This window comes from Coptis chinensis, chromosome 2 (assembly GCF_015680905.1).
Source record: "Coptis chinensis isolate HL-2020 chromosome 2, ASM1568090v1, whole genome shotgun sequence".
Classification (NCBI taxonomy): Eukaryota; Viridiplantae; Streptophyta; class Magnoliopsida; order Ranunculales; family Ranunculaceae; genus Coptis; species Coptis chinensis.
The window spans coordinates 90,725,203-90,748,274 of NC_141457.1; the positions used below are offsets into that span (position 1 = coordinate 90,725,203).

The 23,072-nt window shown below is 36.2% G+C and overlaps 1 protein-coding gene, 1 long non-coding RNA gene and 1 pseudogene across 2 annotated transcripts in view; 1 reads left to right on the plus strand and 2 right to left on the minus strand.

Annotated features, from left to right (window-relative positions):
- The window catches only part of LOC147518850 (protein trichome birefringence-like 43), a 30,219-nt gene that overhangs the window by 1,347 nt on the left and 5,800 nt on the right, over positions 1-23,072 (plus strand). The window contains exons 2-3 of the mRNA XM_086590573.1: positions 14,135-14,306; positions 19,306-19,481. Coding sequence (XP_086446699.1) covers positions 14,135-14,306; positions 19,306-19,481 — 348 coding nt within the window. The remainder of the gene's footprint in view (positions 1-14,134; positions 14,307-19,305; positions 19,482-23,072) is intronic.
- Positions 2,221-3,550, minus strand: LOC147518851 (uncharacterized). Its single transcript, XR_015211903.1, has 2 exons — positions 3,516-3,550; positions 2,221-2,576 (listed from the first exon to the last, which is right to left on the minus strand). It is a non-coding gene; the product is annotated as an uncharacterized LOC147518851 (long non-coding RNA).
- On the minus strand, positions 3,681-5,630 carry LOC147518852 (DEAD-box ATP-dependent RNA helicase 15-like; annotated as a pseudogene).

A 23,072-nucleotide genomic window follows, 5' to 3' on the forward strand; every position in this document is an offset into this window, starting at 1 on the left:
GCCTACCTGCTTCAAAGGACTGCTCCATTTCACCTACAATTTATTTTAATTTATTTTTCAAGGGACGAAGTCTTTTTTTGCACGCAACTAGAGATTTTATTAAGAATGAAAAAAGTGTACAAAAATGCTGTTAGAGCTTACAATTCCAAACTTAACTAAATCTATTGTACGTCCTGTAAGGATATTCTAGTTTTGTGATATGGCTTGGTCTTGTATGCTCCATAGCGTGTCTATTGGAATGAGCTGAGTGTTGCACCCTTCTTTGCTGTCGCATCCACTCTGAAATTGGCTTCCCTATGACCCTATATGTGTGAGAAATGTGCCAGTAGTGTTAGGAATATACAACTTAATTGTACTTACTCTTTACCAATTACCAAATTATACAAACCTTTTGTCTTGTAAGTGTCTTGTACTTCTTAATTAAATCCGAGCCTAGTGTAGATACACTATGTCCTTAAGACAGATTTTCCCTCACTCGGTGCTTGAAGGTTGATGGGAAACTATCTCCCAAGATAGAACGGATTTTCTTCTATGAAAGCTAAAGACTTCAATTCTATAGACTCAAATAACACAACATAGTATTTGACTAAGAACGGGGGAGAAGAGAAAGATCGAACTCGTGTGATCCGGTGTCTTTTCTCTCCAAATTCATCCACTATTTATAGGTGAGTGGTGCTTTTTCAAACAACACAAATGACTCTTTGGGAAAAAGTAAGCAACTCTTTTGAAAGTCACATGTTTCGAAAGGACACACCATTTTACGGCATATAGCATCAAGCTTTCAACCGATTGCTATTTCGAAGGTTGCACCTTTTCGGCATGATGCAATTATTTTCAAACCAAAGGCACATTTCGAAGGTCGCGACCTTTTCGATAATGCAATCGCTTTTCAAACAAATGCATCATTTTGAAAAGGTTTTTCTCACATTACGCATTGTTTTTGAAAAACTCATTTCATCTTAAGTGGGGTAACTTGGGAGACAAACTACTCATTCATATTTAAATGGATTTGAGCAAATCATTTTTCTAACAATCCCCCACATGAATGAAAATTTGGCTTCTTCTATCATAAACATCGGATTTACGTTCTTTACAAATGAAAAGATATCGCATCAAGTCAAGTAGCATGGGAGGCCTTGAACTTGCCTTAGTGAAAGACGATCGGATTTAATTGGACGATCAGTAGACTTCAATTAATGTCCTTGAACTGTCAGCCGTTTGTATAAACCTAGACAATCATCTTCACGCTAGCACCGATCTCGAATCTTTGTTGGTTCTCACGCTTTGTGTTCATTTTGGCCTTGAACACTTCTTGGTTTCGGATAGTGCTTTTGAGACATTTGTCTTTAAAATTCTCATCATAGAAGCAATTTCACTTCGCGACTAACATAGGTGATTTCTATAAAGAGTATCCCCGCAATACTCCACTTGGATAACATAACTTTCCAAGATATAGTAAATCATTAAAAGCTTGACTTATCCCGGTTCTCATGCAGGATGTGCACCGCCTTATATAGGAATGGGTTAGAGTATAATATTACTCTCCAGTGCTAACTGAGTCACAAACATAATTCAGTTGGCCCATTGAACCTAGATCTTGGGATCTCCAGTCAACTAGGTTGGTTTTTCCATTATGATGACTCTTGGTTGATTATCTCAAAAGCTTTAAGCTCATTCCCCTTGATAATCTTTCTACTTGCTCTCTTGTTAAACCTTTTGTAAGCGGATCCGCAATGTTATCTTTTGACCTTACATAGTCGATTGAGATAACTCCATTTCACTACACCATAACAGCTTATTTGTAACGGATGCACATCCGTTACAAAAAATATTAGTAACGGTTATTTTCCGTCGACACAAAAGCGTGACAAATATTAGTAACAGATATTAGTGACGGATATAGAGTGTTAGAAAATTTAGTAACGGTTATCAAGTGTTACTGAAATTAATTTCAGCAACACGTATCAACCGTTAGTAATTTTATTAGTAACGGTTATTTATTTTGTGCTTGATTCATTCCCAAGAAATAAAAATATTCGTAATTATGCCTTTGTGACACTTGCCCTTCCGTTACTATCACTTTTGCTTTGTAACGGTTACGTATCCGTTAGTAATAATTTGTTATTTTAAAAAAATTATTAGAATTTTCTCTTCTGTTTTTCACAAGCCACCTATAACAACTCCCAAATTTATAAATATTTACATTCACAAATATTGTCATTCATGTAAAACAAATAATACTCACTTGGAACAATTGATAGTCAAACAACACTTCGTTAAATAATTACAACTTAAGTCTAGAACTATCATATGTTTATAGCTTAAGAAATTAAAACTTAAGTATAAATAGAACCGCACCACCTAAGTACAAGCTACATAATTATCCGAGTAAACAATCCTTACGCATCAAAATGAAAGATCTCATCTTCTCCGACATAACTATTTTAAGTATAGTTTTTACAACACCTTGCGAACTATGATTCGATATCTCCAAAAGCATGTAGTCTTCACTCTTCCATATGACATCTTGATTATGCACTTGTGACTCATCAACATATGGTGAATGTCACCTTTCCCTGCAAACAATATTTGAAAACAGTGTAAGCGAAGACCCTTGCAACCAAAGATAAACATCATATTACTAAGAAGGGGATGAATAGGACGACAAAAACTAACTTAATAAGGTCTTTAAACCATAAACTAAGGTAGGTAATGAAAATTAATCTAGTGAAACTATTTACAATTAACCTTCTAAGAGTTCTCCTGCAAAGAATACACTTGAATTAAATCCAGTAAGTAGACAAAAGTTTTAAGCTAAAGTCCTATAGCGCATTGGCAACTATGGTTGGTCATCGAGCTACCCGAGTCGAGTATTGGCATGCTCAAGCTCGACTCGCACATTTAGTGAGCATGCTCGAGCTCGAACTTGACTTCGAGCTTAATATAGGGCACAAGCTCAAATTCAAGTTCGAGCACAAGCTCAAACTCAAAAAAAGAAGAAAGAGATTCACAGTTTACATTTCAAACTAAATATAGTTCATTTACCGTACCTAAAAACACAAGTTCCAACTAATAAAACAAAACCCCATCTTGCAAAATGATTTTAAACTAGCTATTTGGGAAGAAGACTAGACTAACCTCTAAACTAATTAAACGGAAGTCAACGGAACTCAATCTCGCCTTGTCGCAAGAATAAAAGAAAACCCAATAGCCACACCTAGGTCATATTTTGAATTTTCACACTTAACTTTAGTGTTTACAAGAGATAGGTCATAAATTTTTTTAAGGTGGATAGATGGTTAATTAGTAAACTTTGATTTCTCTTAAGTAGCTTGTATAAGCTATTGGCGTGAAAGTGAAGGGATAAAAAAAAATGGGTCTGTAATTGTTTTATTCTAACCTTGTATGCACTTTCAACTAACAAAGAAAGCAACAATGTGAAAAGGCATACGTAAAGTGACATATTGATCAAGCACACCAACAAACAAACAACAGGGAAATATGAAAAGGGTTACCTTAGCTGTATTGGAATGTATTCCCTATTCTACATCGTCCTTTCCCTCTCTCACGGCTATTCCTAAGGTTCCTTTTGCCTCCCTTGCTTCAAATAAGCTCCTTCATTAAATGGGTAGAACACTAGAACACCTTGGTAATACCTTCCTCAAACAGGTTGTAACAGCTTACAAGTGGAGTGTCTTAATCGATTTAATCTACACAAGTGAGGAAAAAAACTTTAGCAAATAACTATGACATCCTAACACCTTAATATCTAAAGTAAACAAAGTGAATGCATTGAAACCTTACCAAAGAATCAAACAGGAAAGTCATGAGAGAAAAGAATATTTGGAGATTTTTTCTAGCAGTGGTTTCACTTACCATGTTCAGGCAGACTTCATAGCAAGTAGATGTCCAACATATCTCAGAAAAGAAAGAAACAGATATAAGTGCTAACCTTTCTTCCTTCGTGACATGCATCCTAGAATGGATGCAAATTGACGGAAAGATGCATTCCCCAAGTAATTTGTTCAACTCTGCTGCTCCACTCACACTCTTCATAAAGATGACAACTTGATTGAAATCCAATGCATCAAGGAGATCATTCAACTTGCGATTCTTCTCTCCCTCGCTTAGTTTGATGTAATGCCGATAAAAAATGTTGGCAGAAAAATTTCATCCGCTAAACAAATAACTATGACACAACCAGCCTTAACAAAGAGTAGCATAAACATCAATATGTAGATTTTAAGTCTCATGTATACCTGTACAAAGCCCGTGTAAGGTCAGCTTGGCTTCATCATCTACATAAATTTCCATTGGTGAAGACAAACGCGTTCATATTTAAAAAATTAGGAGCGTTTCCTCAAGCTAATAGATTTGAGTACCAAAACAATGAAGAACTGACAAATCTTCAACTCATATCCCAATCCAAATAATTTAAAGACGATGCTCACATTCTCAATGAATCTCACCCAAAATATCCTACTACTCCCCAAAAAAAGTCAACAATGCAAGGTAAAGTGGCATAATACTAGAACGATGAAAGCTAAAGACGATGCCCACATCAACGAGGTAAGATGCTGATCACCCAAGTAATGCGAATGAGTTGGACAAGATAAATGTTAATAGACAACCTAATCACATTACAAAAGGTAATCCAGGCAGCAATTTCTGGATCCTTACACCAACATTAAAACCTAAGGTACCAAAGGAAATAGCAACTAAAGATACTGAAGTTTGTCCAGATTAAATATTGAAACCACCAAGTCCATTAATGTGATTTGTTGCAGAAACATGGCATTACAAAAAGGACAATGGTCATGTTAAAGAAGTATTGGCTCAAGGACATTACGCCTTGCATAAATATCTTCTTGGACTGGCCGTATCTCCTTGCTAAGGGTTGCGAGAAAACATCATGACTTCCTTATCATGAGGAGTCATCTTAAAAATCTCCTGCACATCTTTCCGCATGTCTGCATAATTTAAAACATTCAACAACAAACTGGAATCAAGACAAAAAGATGTAACAAAATAATTTACATAGAGGTTAAAACCAGAAACTAGAGAGTCAAAACTGACTTATAAAGTATTAAAAAGAATTACCGAGTGACTCCAGCATCTTGTTACATTCATCAAGGATAAAATGTCTCACATTCTTCAAAGGAAGGTCCTTCTCTCTTGCCAGTGCCAATATCCTCCCAGGGGTTCCAACAACAACATGTGGGTACTCATTTTTTAATAGATCTTTATGATTTTTAATATGGACACCACCATAAAAAACAGCAACCTTAAGATCAGGTAAGTAGGTGCTGAACCTCTCAAACTCATGACAAATCTGCCACAAATGCCCATTATCAAAAGTAAAAAGTTACCATCACCCACAACAAACGGTGCAAAAGAATGTAGTTATCATCAAAACACTTCTTTTCAAGTTCCAACAAGTCACAGATAGAAAGACATACCTGGTAAGCTAATTCCCCGTGTATGGCATAGAACAAGAACAACTACTTGACCAAAGACTCGGTTCAATCTGCTGCGGCGTTGACAAAACAAACACAAAGTTTTTCCCATACCGGACTTTTTGCTTGACAGATGACATCCATCCCCAGGATAGCTTGAGGGATGCATTCATGTTGCAATGATTAACCAAAAATCGGAGTGAACGTTCCTCAAGTAAACACAAATTACCTTCGGATCCTTTTGAATGAAAGGTTACCGACCAGTTTGTCCTTGATAATCAAGATATGGAAATAGTATATTACCCGTGACGATAAAAGAATAAACAGCTTAAGAAAAGACCACATAAGTTTAGAGTTTCTTGTTTTTCTTTTCTCAGTTTGAATAGAACTAAAATGTAAAATAGCTAAATAAGGAAACAAAATAAACATGTACAGTTGGGTATAATGTAAATCTTTCGCATCTTTTTTTCCTAGATTTAGATGAATGAAAAACAAAATGGGGAACTACTGAGACGGACGGGGAAAAGATTCATACACCAACCAAGACACAACATAGCTTCAAAAGTGACGGAGTTCAACAACTCTCTCCAACACCCAGCCCACTTTTAAAAAAACTAGTAGTTTGAAGACGGCAGAAAATTGCCAACACAAGTTTAAACTTTGAAAAAAAAAAAAACAATAACCCAGTTATCATGTTAATTGTACACTCGACTGCACAAGTAAATTTTTCTGCCTTACCAAAAGATAGTGTTGCTTGACCTGAATGAGGTGTCTACATCCTAATGATTGACCACTTGACGCCACTAACATATATCCCGCAAACAAAGTGTGAACTGAATGCATTAAGTAGGTATTGCACATTACACAAAGATCAATCCATCAAGTCTTTTAATTAGTTCATTCCCTTGAGATGACACTTGCGTTCACTTTCAAATATATAAGTCAATCAAGGAATTTATGACAACGAATAAGTAAATATGTTAACAAATGCATGTAGAGGGAGGGGACATACGCCAGCATCATTACCGAGTGTCCAAAGTCTCCGTATGTATACGATATAATAATATCTAGCCCTCAAGAAGTACCCAAAGTCCAGTTGTCCAGTATGTATACGATATAATAATATCTAGCCCTCAAGAACTTACTTATTTTCTATAACACCTTCTCAAGTTGAGCTGATTTTTTACTGTACCAAGTACAAGTGGACAGTTTTCTAGATTAGTGACAATCTTGCTTTATCATTCATAGATTTAAGATATGGTCAAAACTCAAAACTAAATCTCCAAGTCCTCAAATAATTTTATCTTTTAATCTTTTATGTGCCTACGCAAAGCTCAAGGCATTTATCAAGTTCCACCTAACTACTTTCGTTCACAACTAGTTACTCCTTATAAGATTTTGATTCATTCGTTTAACAAATTTGGTTGACCTAAATTTAGTGGGAAATACAAAGTCCAATTAGATTTACCTAACAATCTCCCCAACTCTTTTCCTTCCTTCCAATGCAAATCCAAAGGTCGACATATATAAAACAAAAGCTACCAACAAAGTAAATCCGATTTGCTACCATAGCTTAAAATTGTCCAAGTTACTTAAAAAATCTACTCAGTGTAATGGAAGATTGATTCTCAATATCGTCTTTGGTTACTAAAAACAATATTAAAAATGAGACACACCTCCATGAAACAAGTGACTATTGAACAAGGTGAGGGTCACTCAAATTCATGGAAATTATATAAATAAAATTAAACCAACTTAAATAAAGATTTGAAAAAAATACCAAAGCAATTGAGCATTCAACATTTGGCAACCTAACCGTAGAAAAATTCCAATCAATTAATTTCATATCAATACTTTGCAAGAGAAGCTTGCCAAAATAAAAACACACCAAGGCAAAACTATTTTACACTATTTCACACATGGCAAATAACCCAGCTTCTGAAAACATACTAGTGTAAGTGTTTGCTTAAACTTTCTATCGATTGTTAGCCTTTTGTTTTTGAGTAGAACATGCAGAAAATTATCCAATATATAATAACTTCAATAATTCTAGCAATGTGTAACACTTGTTGGATTAAAATTGTGTCCTTTAACTCAATAGTGTGTATGTCCCTTCATCTGAAAAAATTAGAACACGAGACAAACTAGAACAACACGCATGCCCTCTTCGATATCAGTCGGAGAGACTTTGACACCAAGCCCGACAACAAAAGCAGAAACAATACCAAAGAAATGTTCCCTTCTTTTCCCAAAAATTCCTTCAAGCATGCACACGATTAATAATTAAACATAAATTATGATTCCAATTTGCTTAACATTCATAACATATTTGGCATCTTTAGTATTCGGGTTAATTTTCCTCGTGCATCTTGCGACCTAGTCAGGAACACACACAAGTTGAGAGATGGGTACATAAAAGCACTTGAAATTGCACTAAAAATATAGTAGAGACATAAACTTGAAGAGGTCGCTCCTCATGCATCATTTTCTTATCAAAAACAAGATTATATTGACTCGAGCAAAGAAAACTTGTCTAATAACACCATAATCTTGCCTATTGGAAGCCCAATCTAGCATATCATCAAACATCTAGTACGCACAAAACATAACCCCCACATTAGCAAATAATTTCAAATAACTATTCAACAACTTAATTACCCGATCGGAGATGTTTTCCAGCAAATTAAGGTAAGAAGCAAGGCATGACACATGAGTATCTACAATTTCTCAGTGATAGTACAATGCTAAGAAACAACACTAAACATACTACAAAATTCCCCAAAACAATAACACCAATTAAAGTTTGCATTTTTAGAGAGATCGAGAGTTACCTGAGAAGATATTTAAAGCTTCAAACTTTGATTCAATCCCGACTTGAAACTAAACAAACAAGAACACAAAATTATTTCAAGGCTTCAAAGTTTAGATTCCTAACTTCAAGCAAATTGAACTTGAAATTTGATACCTGAATTGAAGAACGCGGTGGAGGTATTTCGAACGAAGAGATAAGTGTTTTCTATTTTGCTTTGTTACAAAATATAAATAAGGGAAAATTAAAAAAAAAAAAAAAAAAAAAAAAGAAAGAGAAAAGGAAGAACAATGCCGGCGATGGCAGGTTTTTCTCATCACTTATCTCGCCCGCTTTTTGTTACCGGAAAGGGTGTGAGTCCGAGAGCTAAGCGTGAGAATGAAAACATTTTCACCCACTTCCAATTGTTTTCATTTTTTATTTTATTTTCTGTATAGGCAACACTCAATTATCCGTTACTTAATATAAAGTAATTGTTACGAAAAAAATCAAGTATTTGTCTTGAGAATATGTAACGGTTGGTAGCATTTCCAACGGAACAAAAGTGTGATAAACTTTGTAACGGATGAATAAGTGTTAGCAATCAATTTTACTATATGTTGCAAAATCAGTGTTATGGTGTAGTGTTTGAGAGCAATTGTCTGACGGTATTATGTCTACGACGTATATGTCGAGACTTCCCGTTATACATGCTACTCTGTGCTCTACCAATAGCAGATTAGGGCATCACATGTTGTATGCACACCGGCCGGGTACGTGTTTAGCCCAGGTTGGAATATCCTCTAAGAAATTTCGAAGCCACTCGCTTCTCCAAAATTTTTGTCTAATGCTATGAATTCTGATTCCATAGTGGACCTCGCTATGCACGCTTTGTTTTGAGGATTTCCAAGAAACAGCTGCACCTCCAAGTGTAAAGACATATCCACTTGTGGACTTTGAGTCTTTAGTGTCGATATCCAATTAGCATCGCAGTACCCCTTCGAACGGCTGGATATCTTGTATAGTGCAAACCAAAATTCTGAGTATACTTTAAGTATCCCAAAACTCTCAATATGGCAGTCCAATGATCTCTGCCAGGATTACTCGTATATCGACTTAGCTTGCTCACAGAGTATGCTATGTCAGGCCTTGTACAGTTCATGACATACATTAAACTACCAAGTATACGAGAGTATTCTAGTTGAGATATGCTATCTCCAGTATTTTTGGCTAAATGAAGATTTACGTCAACTGGTGACCTTTTTTGTGTGATGTTATATTTCTTGAACTTGTCAAGAATCGTCTCAATGTAATGAGATTGTGATAGAACAAGTCCATCCTCCATCCTAGAGATCTTAATTCCTAGGATAACATCAGCGACACCTAAATCTTTCATGTCAAACTTACTAGACAACATTTGTTTGGTAGATTTTATGACATCCATATTACTACCCAAAATTAGCATATCGTCTACATAGAGACAAACAATGACACATCCCTTTTGAGTGCTTTTGACATAGACACACTTGTCACACTCGTTTATTTTGAAACCGTTTGACAACATTGCATTGTCAAATTTCTCATGCCATTGTTTAGGTGTTTGCTTTAATCCATATAAAGATTTAACAAGCTTGCAAACTTTCCTTTCTTGTCCAGGAGCAATAAACCCTTCGGGTTGTTCCATGTATATTTCTTCATCTAACTCACCATTCAAGAATGCCGTCTTTACATCCATTTGATGTATTTCAAATCCATGTATTGATGCTATTGCTATTAGTATCCTTATGGAAGTTATTCTTGTAACTGGAGAGTAAGTGTCAAAATAATCCAATCCTTCCTTTTGTCTAAAGCCTTTGACCACAAGTCTAGCTTTATACTTGTCGATTGATCCATCAGTCTTAAATTTCTTTGTGAATATCCACTTATATCCCAAAGTCTTGGAACCTAGTGGTAAATCTACCAATTCCCATGTATGATTTTGCATTATGGATTCAATCTCGCTATTTATTGCTTCTTTCCAATAAGTAGCTTCCGAGATGACATTGCCTCCTTGAACGTTTGAGGATTATTTTCCAACAAGTATGTTAGAAAATCAGGTCCAAAAGACGTTGACGCCCTTGACCTTTTGCTACGCCTAGGTTCCTCCTCAATTTAAACTTTGTGTAGGATGGTTACTAGTTGTAGCATCTAAAGTTCTCTTTGTTGAACTTGACTCTATACACATGTTATACGGAAACGTCTTTTCAAAGAATGAAGCATTCCTTGACTCTATAATTGTATTAACATGTATATCTTGAATCTCTGATTTATGAACTAGAAAACGATATGCACTACTATTGTTTGCATATCCAATGAATACACAATCAATAGTCTTGGGTCCTATCTTCACCTTCTTAGGTTTAGGGACTTCCACTTTAGCAAGACACCCCCACACTTTTAAGAATTCGTAGGAAGTCTGATGACCTTTCCACAATTCGTATGGTGTTTTAAGCGTCTTCTTGTTAGGAATCTTGTTGAGAATGTAATTGGCGTAAAGCAAAGTTTCCCCAAAATTCAGGGCAAACCCGAACTTAACAACATAGCGTTCATCATCTCTTTTTAGAGTTCGGTTTTTATGCTCGCAATACCGTTTGATTGAGGTGAATAAGGAGCCGTAGTTTGATGAATGATTCCATGTTCGCAACGAAACCTTCAAAAGGTGATTCATATTCACCTCCTCTATCACTCCTTATAGCCTTAATCTTTTTGCTTAGTTGATTTTCAACTTCATTTTTATAATGCTTGAACACTTCAATTGCCTCATCTTTACTTCTCAACAAGTAAACATAACTATATCTAGTGCTATCGTCAATAAAAGTAATGAAATACTTTTTTACCACCTCTAGTTTGTACATACTTAAGATCACATATATCTGTATGTATTAAGTCTAGAGGTTCAAGACTTCTTTCAAATGGAATGAAAGGATGATCTGGTCAACTTGGATTCTACACAAGTTTCACATTTATGGTGTGGGTCTATTGTTATCTTTGGTATATAGTCCAAATTAATTAATCTACGCAAGGTATCATAATTAACATGTCCTAATCTACCATGCCATACATGTGAAGACTCAATCAAGTAAACAAAAGATTCAACTTTATTGGCGCTCTTTGGCGCAATAGTAAAACAAGATATCCTAAAGAGCCCATCCTGAAGATAGCCCTTTCCCACGAATACATCATTCTTAGTTAGTACAAATTTATCAGAAACAAAGACTAACTTAAAGCCATTCTTGCTCAAGAAATGACCCGAAACCAAATTCTTGCGAATGTCAGGCACATAGAGCACCTCATTTAGAGTTAGTTCCTTCCCAGAAGTCAACCTCATCACCACCTTTCCTTTGCCTTCAACCTTGGACGTAGAAGAGTTCCCCATAAAGAGTTGTTCTTCCTTTTCCACAGCATGATAAGTGGTGAACATCGACTTGTTGGAGCATATGTGGCGAGTAGCACCAGTATCCACCCACCATTCCCTTTCATTTCCAATCATGAGACATTCAGAAACCACAGCAGATAGGTTCATGTCATTAACATTATCAGAAAGCGTGTCCATTGTCACATTTGCTTCAGTCTTTTGCTTCTTGTACTTCTTTGGCTTGCGACATTCACTTGCCTTATGTCCAGCCTTTCCACAGTTGTAGCACTTGCCCTTGAACTTAGTAGGCGTACTACTCTCTTCGCCTTGAGCTTTGTCTTGGCGCTTCCTCTTTCCCTTAGCACTAGATCCTTCCACAACATTGGCCTTTGCCACCATGGGATCCTTGCCCTTCTTCTCAGATAGGCGGTTATCTTCTTCTATCCTTAGACGGACAATCAGCTCTTCAAGATTCATATCTTTGCGTTTATACTTAAGATAGTTCTTAAAATCCTTCCAAGATGGTGGTAATTTCTCAATCATAGCAGCCACTTGGAAAGATTCTCCTAGGGTCATTCCTTCAGCAATGACATCATGGAAGATTACTTGAAGTTCTTGGACTTGGCTTATGACGGTCTTACTATCCGTCATTTTGAAATCAAGAAATCTGCCAACTATGAATTTCTTCATGCCAGCATCTTCACTCTTGTATTTCTTGTCCAACGAATCCCAAAGTTCCTTAGCAATCTTGAACACACTATACACATTGTATAATGAGTCAGCCAACCCGCTAAGAACATAATTTCTACACAAGAAATCAGCATGAAACCAAGCATCCTTGGCCAAAACCTTCTCCTTGTCGGTTTCATCAGAGCTTACATCAGGAGCCTTATCCCACAGAAACCTTGCCAAGTTAAGGGTGGTCAGATAGAAGAGCATCTTTTGTTGCCAGCGCTTGAAATCAGTTCCATTGAACTTTTCAGGCTTCTCCCCATGAGGAACAGAATGGGGAACAGTAACAGCAGGAGTAACTGGTGGTGTTGCCATATTCTGAAATATAACTACACTTTGTTATTTCCTTAAACCAAAAGAAAAGAAAAACAAAACAAATTCGCTCGGTAAAGAAGAAGAAGAAAAGAAATCTGTCTTTAAGTTGTTAGGAATATACAACTTAATTGTACTTACTCTTTACCAATTACCAAATTATACAAACCTTTTGTCTTGTAAGTGTCTTGTACTTTTAATTAAATCCGAGCCTAGTGTAGATACACTATGTCCTTAAGACAGATTTTCCCCTCACGGTGCTTGAAGGTTGATGGGAAACTATCTCCCAAGATAGAACGGATTTTCTTCTATAGAAAGCTAGCACTTCAATTCTATAGACTCAAATAACACAACATAGTATTTGACTAAGAACGTGGGGAGAAGAGAAAGATCGAACTCGCGGTGATCCGGTGTCTTTTTCTCTCCAAATTCATCCACTATTTATAGGTGAGTGGTGCCTTTTCAAACAACACAAAGTGACTCTTGGGAAAAAGTAAGCAACTCTTTGAAAAGTCACATGTTTCGAAAGGACACACCATTTCGCATATAGCAATCATTTTCAACCGGTGCCTATTTCGAAGGTTGCACCTTTTCGCATGATGCAATCGTTTCAAACCAAAGGCACATTTCGAAGGTCGCGACCTTTTCGCATAATGCAATCGCTTTCAAACAAATGCATCATTTTGAAAAAGGTTTTTCTCACATTACGTACTGTTTCAAGAAAAAACCCATTTCATCTTAAGTGGGGTAACTTGGGAGACAAACTACTCATTCATATTTAAATGGATTTGAGCAAATCATTTTTCTAACAAGTAGCTAGTCAAGCTTGTGAATAGCTCTCTTCTACCTAGCCTGCAGTTTCCAAGGAATTGTGCATTTTCCAAAAGCCAAGACCGCATACTTTGAATCACATTCTACCCATAGATGTTTCCAGTTCTTGCTTCCAGCCACTTTAGCTGCCGGTACAATGGTTATGCATTCAGCATCATAGCTTATAGTCATCCCCATTTCATGGGTAGAACTCCGATCCCAACAACTCTGCATTGTTTCCTCTGAATATTATTCTAGTACCTCTGAGACCTGGGTTGCCAAGAGCAGAATCGTCAATGTTTAGTGTTTGTTTTGACAAACCCCATTAGTGGAGGGTCCCATGATGCTTTATTGATTCTTGTTGCTGCCCTCACCCTTCTTTTGATGTTTAAATAACCTTGATCGATGCCCCCTTCTTTAGATTTCATTCATTCAGTTTACCATCATCGAAGCATATTCGATTTATAGTTTTCCATATTTGTGCCATAAGATGGATTGCAACTGCATTCCAGAGTTCCTTTCTAATAGGGCTCAAGTCGATCAAGGGACGAAGTTGTTTAATCATCAATTATGAAAATTATGTGATGCCTACTTTCCAATATATAATGGAATATATATTCATGTTTTTCATGTAACATGCAGGTTTGATGGTAGGGATTTCTTGAGGAGATTTAAAGGGAAAACCATAATGTTTGTCGGCGACTCGCTTACTCTGAATCAATGGCAATCACTCACATGCATGCTTCACATGGCAGTGCCTAATGCCAACTATACCTTAAACCGCAGTGGTGGCATTTCAACATTTGCGTTCCCGGTGAGTTGTCTATGTTGTGCATTATTCCCCATTTTAATTAGCTCCATGGCTCCATGCATGCTACAAATGATATTTCATGATTGTGTTAGATCATCAAGTTGACTGAAGCAAGATTCAGGGGTGGGCGAAATATATGTTTTTTTTCATGTAGTGAAAAATACCCTATATACAGTATTTCGAGATACTGTTGTGAATTTCGAACTCACAACGACCCCTTTGAAAGGAGGGGTGGTGTCATAGTTCGGGATTTCATAATTTTTGGAATTCCGACAAATCTAAAAACCGAAATTCATTAAATTTCGATCCCTATTATATTTGGAATTTCGACTGATTTCGGAATCATCCATATTTCGATTCTATATTAGTTTTTCCGGTTTTTTGAAAAACCGAAATATTAAACAGAATTCCGACGTTTCGTTTGGAATCACGAACATTGGCTGGGTGGTGCACAACCAGTTGCACACTTGCACCACAGGCTCATGGGATCTATGTGCTCAAGTGGGATTATAAAATTTCTCACTTAAACTCCAACTTGAAAATTGGGAATGCTCAGCTCGCGTGAAATGTCGCAGCTGTGGAAGTTCAATCTAACTTGACTTTAGTTATAGCAAAAAAAAAACAAAGGGTTCAATTTTTATTTTATTTTTTAAGATTAAGCTGGGGTTAAAACAGACCCCCACTTGTTATTATTGCAAAAGGTTCAACCTTACAAGCCTCCTTAAGAGTTAGATTATTAAAAAGAGGAACACAAAGTATCACACCCCAAATTTCCAGAAAATTAAAAATAGGAAATTATCCACCCCCTATTCCATCTTCTGAAAACCCAGGATGAAACGAAACTCTAATAACCCATTACTAAACACGATATAGAAAAAAATGAGATCAAATTAAAACCAAAAGAACAACTCTTAATTCACAAATAAAAAAAAATACTAACCAACTCTATTACATCTATTTCAAATAAAAACTTTCCACTTCAGAAAACTTAAACCAGTAAGGCTCCAAAAGCGAATCCAAATCAAACGTTGTCATCCACTGCATTCTACCATCTATGTTTCTAAGAACACACTCACATTGCAAACAAAACAAACATGGGTCAGCAAATTGAATTTACTAATATGAGTAAAACTAAAATAAAATACACATTACTACATTCCATCTTCCAAATAAATAAATATAACATTACCAACCATTTCAACTTGGAAGACAAGATAATTCTGTTTTCCAAAACGGCGTGTAGTTTTTTCCCAAGTAAGATTTCAATCCCATTATCTCGTAAATTAATTTAATTAAAATCTTACCTATAACCGCTTACATGTTAGGGTAGGACAATGTCTCTGCATAAAAAGTTATTAAGTCATACCCGCCTGCAAAACAAAGTTAGATTTCCCAACCATAATCCTTAAAAATCTACATTTATTTCACTCTTACTGCAACCATCATGGGTATACATAATATGACATAATATATCGTCAATATTAACATTCATGTCACACCACCATATCCATCATATCACGCTAACTACATTCACGTACATTCATTCATAAGAAATTATATGCATAAACTCGTCTACTTATGAGAACGAGGAAATCACAACCAGATAGTACATTCATCCCTCGTGAGTACGTATCAACTCACACAACCCATGTATATATTTCGTGTAAGAAATTATGTACATCATAATACATAAATATTCATATGCAATAACTCTATCATACTTAAAATCAATATTTTACTAATTAACTACTCGTCAACTTATAAGAACGAGAAAAATATCACAACTATGGAGTATATTCATCCCTCGTGAGTATCAACTCACACCAACCACGTATTTATTTCTTGTAAGAAATCATATACATCATAATACATAAATATTCATATGTAATAACTCAGTCATACGTAAAATCAATATTTTTGCTTTGCTTATTAATTATCTCGTTGACTCATTTATTAAAAGACGCAGCCCAACCTTTAGTTCCTACTCCACGATTTGCACTTCACACATTTGCCAAATCACACATATCCATGTGCCTCACTCACACCGAGTACCACTACAAGACATATGTCCCAAGCGGGGATAACGCCTCCAGAAAATATATTTTCATCTTGTAAATTCGTAACTTGTGAGTCACAGCCATCTCTGGGCTTTCCATACACATACACAAAGCCTCTTTTGGGCATAACAAAATATCAGGTAATTCATGGCACATTCAATTAATACCTTGGGTCATTCCCGTCACATTCAAAGAATACTCATCATAACACTAACAGGTCATTCATGACACATTCAATGAATACCTTAGGTTATTCCCGCCACATTCAACATTCAAGGAATACCCATTATAACACTAATAGGTCATTCATGGCACATTCAATGAATACCTTAAGTCATTCCCACCACATTCAAGAAATCCAGACCTACATTCTCATACATTTAAGGAATATATCCAACCCGCAAGGCAAATGCCTTAGTTCCTCTCTAAGGCGGCTCATCATTAGTCATAAACATTTTTTTTCATTTCTTTTTATCAAAGAGGCATGGAAAGATTTAAAGATGTGGGCGACACATTAAATTTTCACCGGACACGTTTACACCGGATTTTAACACTCAAAAGTTCTCATTTATTATAATATTTTTATTACAAAACAAACATCATCTCAAACAATAATTCATTACTAAATATTCCAAATAGAATAACTAATCAACTCATCTCATTATCAATTATATAAATAATAGATATTAAAAGGTTCAATCAGGAATAACGCATTAGTTAAATGTCTCGTGAATACATTTTAAACAACCACAATTACGTACACAATTAAGTAGTAACATTGTTCACATATAGTTATCACAATAACTAATATATAACATATAATATAGTATAGTATAGTGGCTGCACTTTTGCTCAAAGCTGCCTACGTATCAAAATCTTTCAAGATTGGAATCAAGCATTCGTAGTTCTTATCAGCTACATTATCAAAGTCAAAGTCTATCAGTGCTAATATATATTATTGCATAATACCACGCTAAATCTTTAGCTACCAATATACGCTCCATACATACAATATTCATCAAACAATTATACATGCAACTTTTATTCTAATACATATAATAGAACTCTTTAGACAAATAAAATAATTACTCCTCCAATCAATACACATTTATTTGAAATATTAATATGATACAAATTGCATGATCATTATATATTTTTTCTTGTACAACTAAAGCCTACACTAATAAGTTACGTATATTGTTCTATGCATGAGAAATTGGTTAGGACAGTTTGACCTTTGTCTATTCTAAAAATTCTAGAGAATTATATAATCAAAGTTTTGAATCAATTATACCATTATGAAATTAGACAGAAAATCCATTTCAATACAAAAATTCTTAAACACTAATTCGTTTAGTATGTACCCTAAACTATGTGATGGAACAAACCCAACAACTTAAATTCTGCTATTAAATTTTCTGATGCACTTTCTTGTAAAATTCACATCAAATAGAATATAAACTGGAATCAATCAAGGCCAATTGGAAATGCAAGATGATTCAGAGAACTAAAATTGTTTAGTTTTGTCAAAAAAACTAGTTACATCATCTAATTAGTCGAATTCAAGTCACAAGTCAGTACTTGTGCAGAATTCTGCAAACATATCACCGTTCCAAACAACAATTAAAATTACAAAACAAATATCAAACGTTCATAATTAAAGATGAAACTTTTATAAAATGATGATAAAATAATTATGAAGCAAACAAGATAAAAATCACAGAAAAATGATTTATATATTTTTTTGATAAAAATATGTCTACTCACCTGAAATTGAATTTGTAAAAGAATACACATGCTTCTTTTTCTCCAATCCCTTTTCTTTTTTTTTCCCCTTCTTTTTATTTCTTTCAATCAAAAATATTCTTTTTAATGGAGGCTAGGGTTTTGTTTATGAATAATAATATTTTTACAGAGAAAATTCGCAGGTATTGTTTATTCAATGTTTTAAGTATGTTTAAGTTAACCTATGAGCCTCAAATGGGTCTAAAAACACCCAAGGTTCATACCTATATGAATGGGTACATTTTAACAATGGTTTCAAGTCAAAAATAATTCTAAAATACCCACACAAGTTCTAACAAACAATTCAAGTAAAAAAAAAAATTGAAAAATCAACAATAGCCAAACAAATTCCAGAATAAGCTAGACTTCATAATATAATAGTTATTTTCAATTCAAATAATGTAATTTATGTTGTTTAAAAATTGGGGTTGTTATACAAGGACTCTATACCGACAGGCTTCAAGCCTAACATACATAATAACATACTAATCGTTCTACAATCGAACCTAAGAAAGTAGAGATAGTAGTCATACTTCCTAGTCATGATTTCTTTAACAATCTTAGGATGATCCTTCCTAAGATGAGTCTGCACTTTCTCATAGTTGCAAAAGAAACCTTTGCAAGCACAACACACATAAGTGAGTCCCAAAGTATCATTCAAATTTTTTTTGGAGTAGTCTTCAAGATTTCTCATCTTTTTGTTTTTGAGTAACGACTTTACTTTCTTCATCATTGTTAGCGTAGACTTTACTTCTCCTGAATCACGCTCTTGGATCAGCTTGCTTCTTTTTTGCTTCATAGTAGTCTATTGATTTTGATCCTTAGAAGGCGCTACATACCTTGATGAGCTCTTTTGCAAAACAAGTGAGGGTTCAAAATTTTGAAATAGCTGAAATCCAAAATTTGGACATAATTAAAACTATTGAGATGCAGATACTTTAATAAACACTAAAATACTAGTATCAAAATTTAAAACATGTGTGGTTTCAGCAGCCTGCAAAACCAAAATATTTCGCCAAACTCTGTGAAATACTGCGATGGTTGTACAATGTACACCAATATTGTCACAACCGCATTTTTGTTCCTTGTAAATTCATTCCTTGGTGTGGTCAGGAGTCATCTGATTCATCCAAGTTATATTTTTAACTTGCTCATTGCAGGGCTACGGTGTTAAGTTTGTGCTTTTTCGCACTGGGTTTCTAGTTGACATAGTTACTGAGAAGATTGGGCGGGTTTTAAAATTGGACTCAATTGGTTATGGCAAAGTTTGGCTAAGGTCAGACATGGTGATCTTCAACACATGGCATTGGTGGCGTCACAGTGGACGAAAGCAACCGTAAGCACTTCCACAATTCCACATATACATTTCTAATTAACTATTTATGTTATTTATGCTAGGAAATACATATGGTGGCTAGCTTGTTAGGTTAAAGGGATTGAGTGTGTAGAAGAAGAAGAAGAAAGGATGGAGGCACAAGAAGAAGGTAGGGTTTAGAGTATATTTACCCTAACCTACAATACATATATTTATACTAGAGATGGAATAACCTAAATAGCAACAAGTTAAATAAGGTACGATCTCACACTTATAGAATGTGTGAGACCGACACTACATACTTCAACACCCCCCTTCAAGCTGGAGCATAGATATCGCTCATGCCCAGCTTGTTACCAATATAACTCAGAACTGGACGAATCACTGGTTTGGTGAAGATATCGCCTAATCCCGATCTCGAGAAGCCACATAAGAGTACTTATCTCCTTTGTTTCAACCTTATGTCCGACATAATGACAATCTACCTCTATGTGCTTAGTTCTCTCATGAAATACTTGGATTAGAAGCGATATGAATGGTCGCCTGATTGTCACAATGAAGAGGGATCGTAGTCAGTACCTCAAAACCTAACTCATGTAGCGGATTACGAATCCACATTAACTCACTCAGTCCCTTGAGCCATAGCTCTATACTCACCTCTGCACTAGACTTTGACACAACCGCTTTGCTTTTTTTTACTCTTCCATGCCACCAAATTTTCACAAAGGAAAGTACAATACCCAAAGGTGGAACGCCTATCCAAACCGATCCCCGCATAGTCGGCATCTAAATATCCAACAACATCAAAATTTCCATTAGAACGATAGACCAATCCACGACCAGGAGAACCTTTCAAATACCTCAGAATACGAATAATTGCCTGGTAGTGAGGAATCCGTGGTGCATGCATATACTGAGATACTACACTGATTGCAAAGGAGATATCGAGGCGAGTAATAGTAGCATAGATCAGCTTTCCCACCAATCTACGGTATCCCTCAATATCGGCATACATCTCTCCAACATCCGACTGGAGTTTGTCGTTCGAATCCATAGGAGTCTCTACTGGGCGAGCTCCTAAATTACCTGTCTCACTGAGCAGGTCTAATACATACTTTCTCTGTGAGAGATGAATTTCACCAGGAACCCGTAACTTCAATGTAAGAAATACTTCAGTTCTCCTAGATCTTTGGTCCGAACCGCCTTAAGAGATTGACTTTAAGTCGATCAATACCCCTCGCTTTGTCGGACCTCGTGACAATGATATCATCAACATACACAACTAAGACAATAATTTCTTGCTGGGTCTTTCGGTAAAACACGGAATGATCATATTCACACCTAGTCATTCCATTAGCCATCAAAAACTGACTAAACTTCGCAAACCAAGCTCTAGGAGACTGCTTGAGCCCATAAAGAGACTTCTTTAATCGACAGACTTTCCCCCTTTGAGCAACAAAACCAGGAGGTTGAACCATATATATTTCCTCCAGAAGATTGCCATGTAAAAAGGTATTCTTAACATCCAACTGAAACAGAGGCCAATGATGATGAACGGCAAGAGAAATCACAATACGCACAGAGGCGAGCTTTGCAACCGGAGAAAACGTCTCAGAGTAATTAATACCATATGTCTGGGTAAAGCCTTTTGCAACCAGACGAGCCTTTAAACGAGAAATAGTATCATCCGGATTATGCTTAATAGTGAAAACCCACTTACAAGCAACTGCTTTCTTCCCAGAAGGAAGATCTGTAAGAACCCAAGTGTCATTAGAATACAAGGCACTCAACTCCTCGTCCATTGCTTGCTTCCAGCCAGGATGAGATAGAGCATCCCCAGAAGTTAGACAGACAGAGACGACAACAAGGACGTAGCAAAAAGACTTGACAGATGGTGGTAAATGATCGGGGAAACATACTTAGAAATAGAATATCGAGCATACTTACTAGGAAGACGATACCGGGCGGTGGACGTTCAAGGTTTGGAGTGCAATCGAACATCAAGGTCGATGGAATGGCAATAGGATCCACGCACCACATTGGAAAGAGGTGAGGCAGCGGAGCGAGATTGAACTTTCGGCCTCAAACTGGAATGGCAATCGAAGGTATTAGGCACTCAAGGCCTGGAAGGCTATCGATTGAAGCAGTAGCTCCTTCTTCACTCGCTCCCTCATTTTCACCAAGATCATATCCAGCACCACCAGATGGCATAACACAATCATCAAATGGTTCAGAGGACATCTTCCCTTTTGAAGAGTAAAACGGGACATCTTCAAAAAAGGTAACATCAGCACAGACAAATGATTTGCGCAGATGAGGACTATAACACTTGTACCCTTTCTGTGTACGTGAATACCCAAGGAAAACACACTTAATAGCACGAGAGTCTAACTTATCACAACTTGGCTTAAGATTATGAACAAAGCAGACACAACCAAAAATCCGAGGGGGTAGATGGAAAGAAGATTGACCAGGAAAAAGAACAGAGTATGGTGTTTTTCCTCCTAATACTAAAGAGGGCATACGATTAATCAAATATGTGGCAGTAAGGACTGCCTTTGCCCAATAAAACTTTGGGAGATTTGTTTGAAACATTAAGCATCGGGCGACTTCAAGAATGGGTCTGTTCTTTCTCTCAGCAACCCCATTTTGTTGAGGTGTATCCACACAGGAGGTTTGATGTGTAATGCCATGGTCATCTAATAAACTCTGGAATATTGTAGAGGTATAGTCTTTGGCATTATCAGTTCGAAAAATATGCATGTGTGCAGAATACTAATTAGTAATCTCAGTATAAAATTTTGAAAAATAGAGAATACTTGAGAACGATTTTCCATAATATAGACCCAACAAACACGAGAAAAATCATCTATAAATGTAATAAAATACTTGGCTCCAAAAAGGCCAGTGGTTCTACAAGGACCCCAGACATCTGAATGGACTAACTGAAAAGGAGCACTAGAACACTTATTTAACCTAGTTTTGTATGTAGCACGACGATGTTTAGCTAACTCACAAACCTCACAACCTAAAGACTGAATACTAGAAGAAATACTGGGAACTAAACTTCGCAAACTAGCCAGAGGAAGATGCACAAGACGTCTATTACACTGAACAGGAAAGACTGAGACTGTAAGAGCCTGCTTCTGGTGAGAGTGCCCATAATCATCTTGAAAGTAATAGATGCCCCCATGCTCATACCCCCCACCAACTAGTGTCTTTGTCTGTAGATCCTGAAACACAACATGAGTGGAAGAAAACATGACATTACAGTAAAGAGATTGGGTGAGATGATGAACAGACAATAGATTAAAGGGGAAATTTCGAATAAGCAAGACTTAGACAAGTGATATATTACGACTTAACTGAATAGTACCCAGACCAAGAATACTAGCCTTAGCCCCATTTGCTAATGTGACATATGATGGTGTGTGAGTATACACAAGACTAGAAAACAACTGGGGATTACCTGTCATATATATGATCAGAAGCTCCTGAGTCAATAACCCAAGAGTTGTTACCACTTGTATGAAGACATGTTTTACCTGAATCGGCTAGGGTCGCAGTGGGGTAGTCGGACAAACTCGATGAACTGGGAATAGCTTATATCCG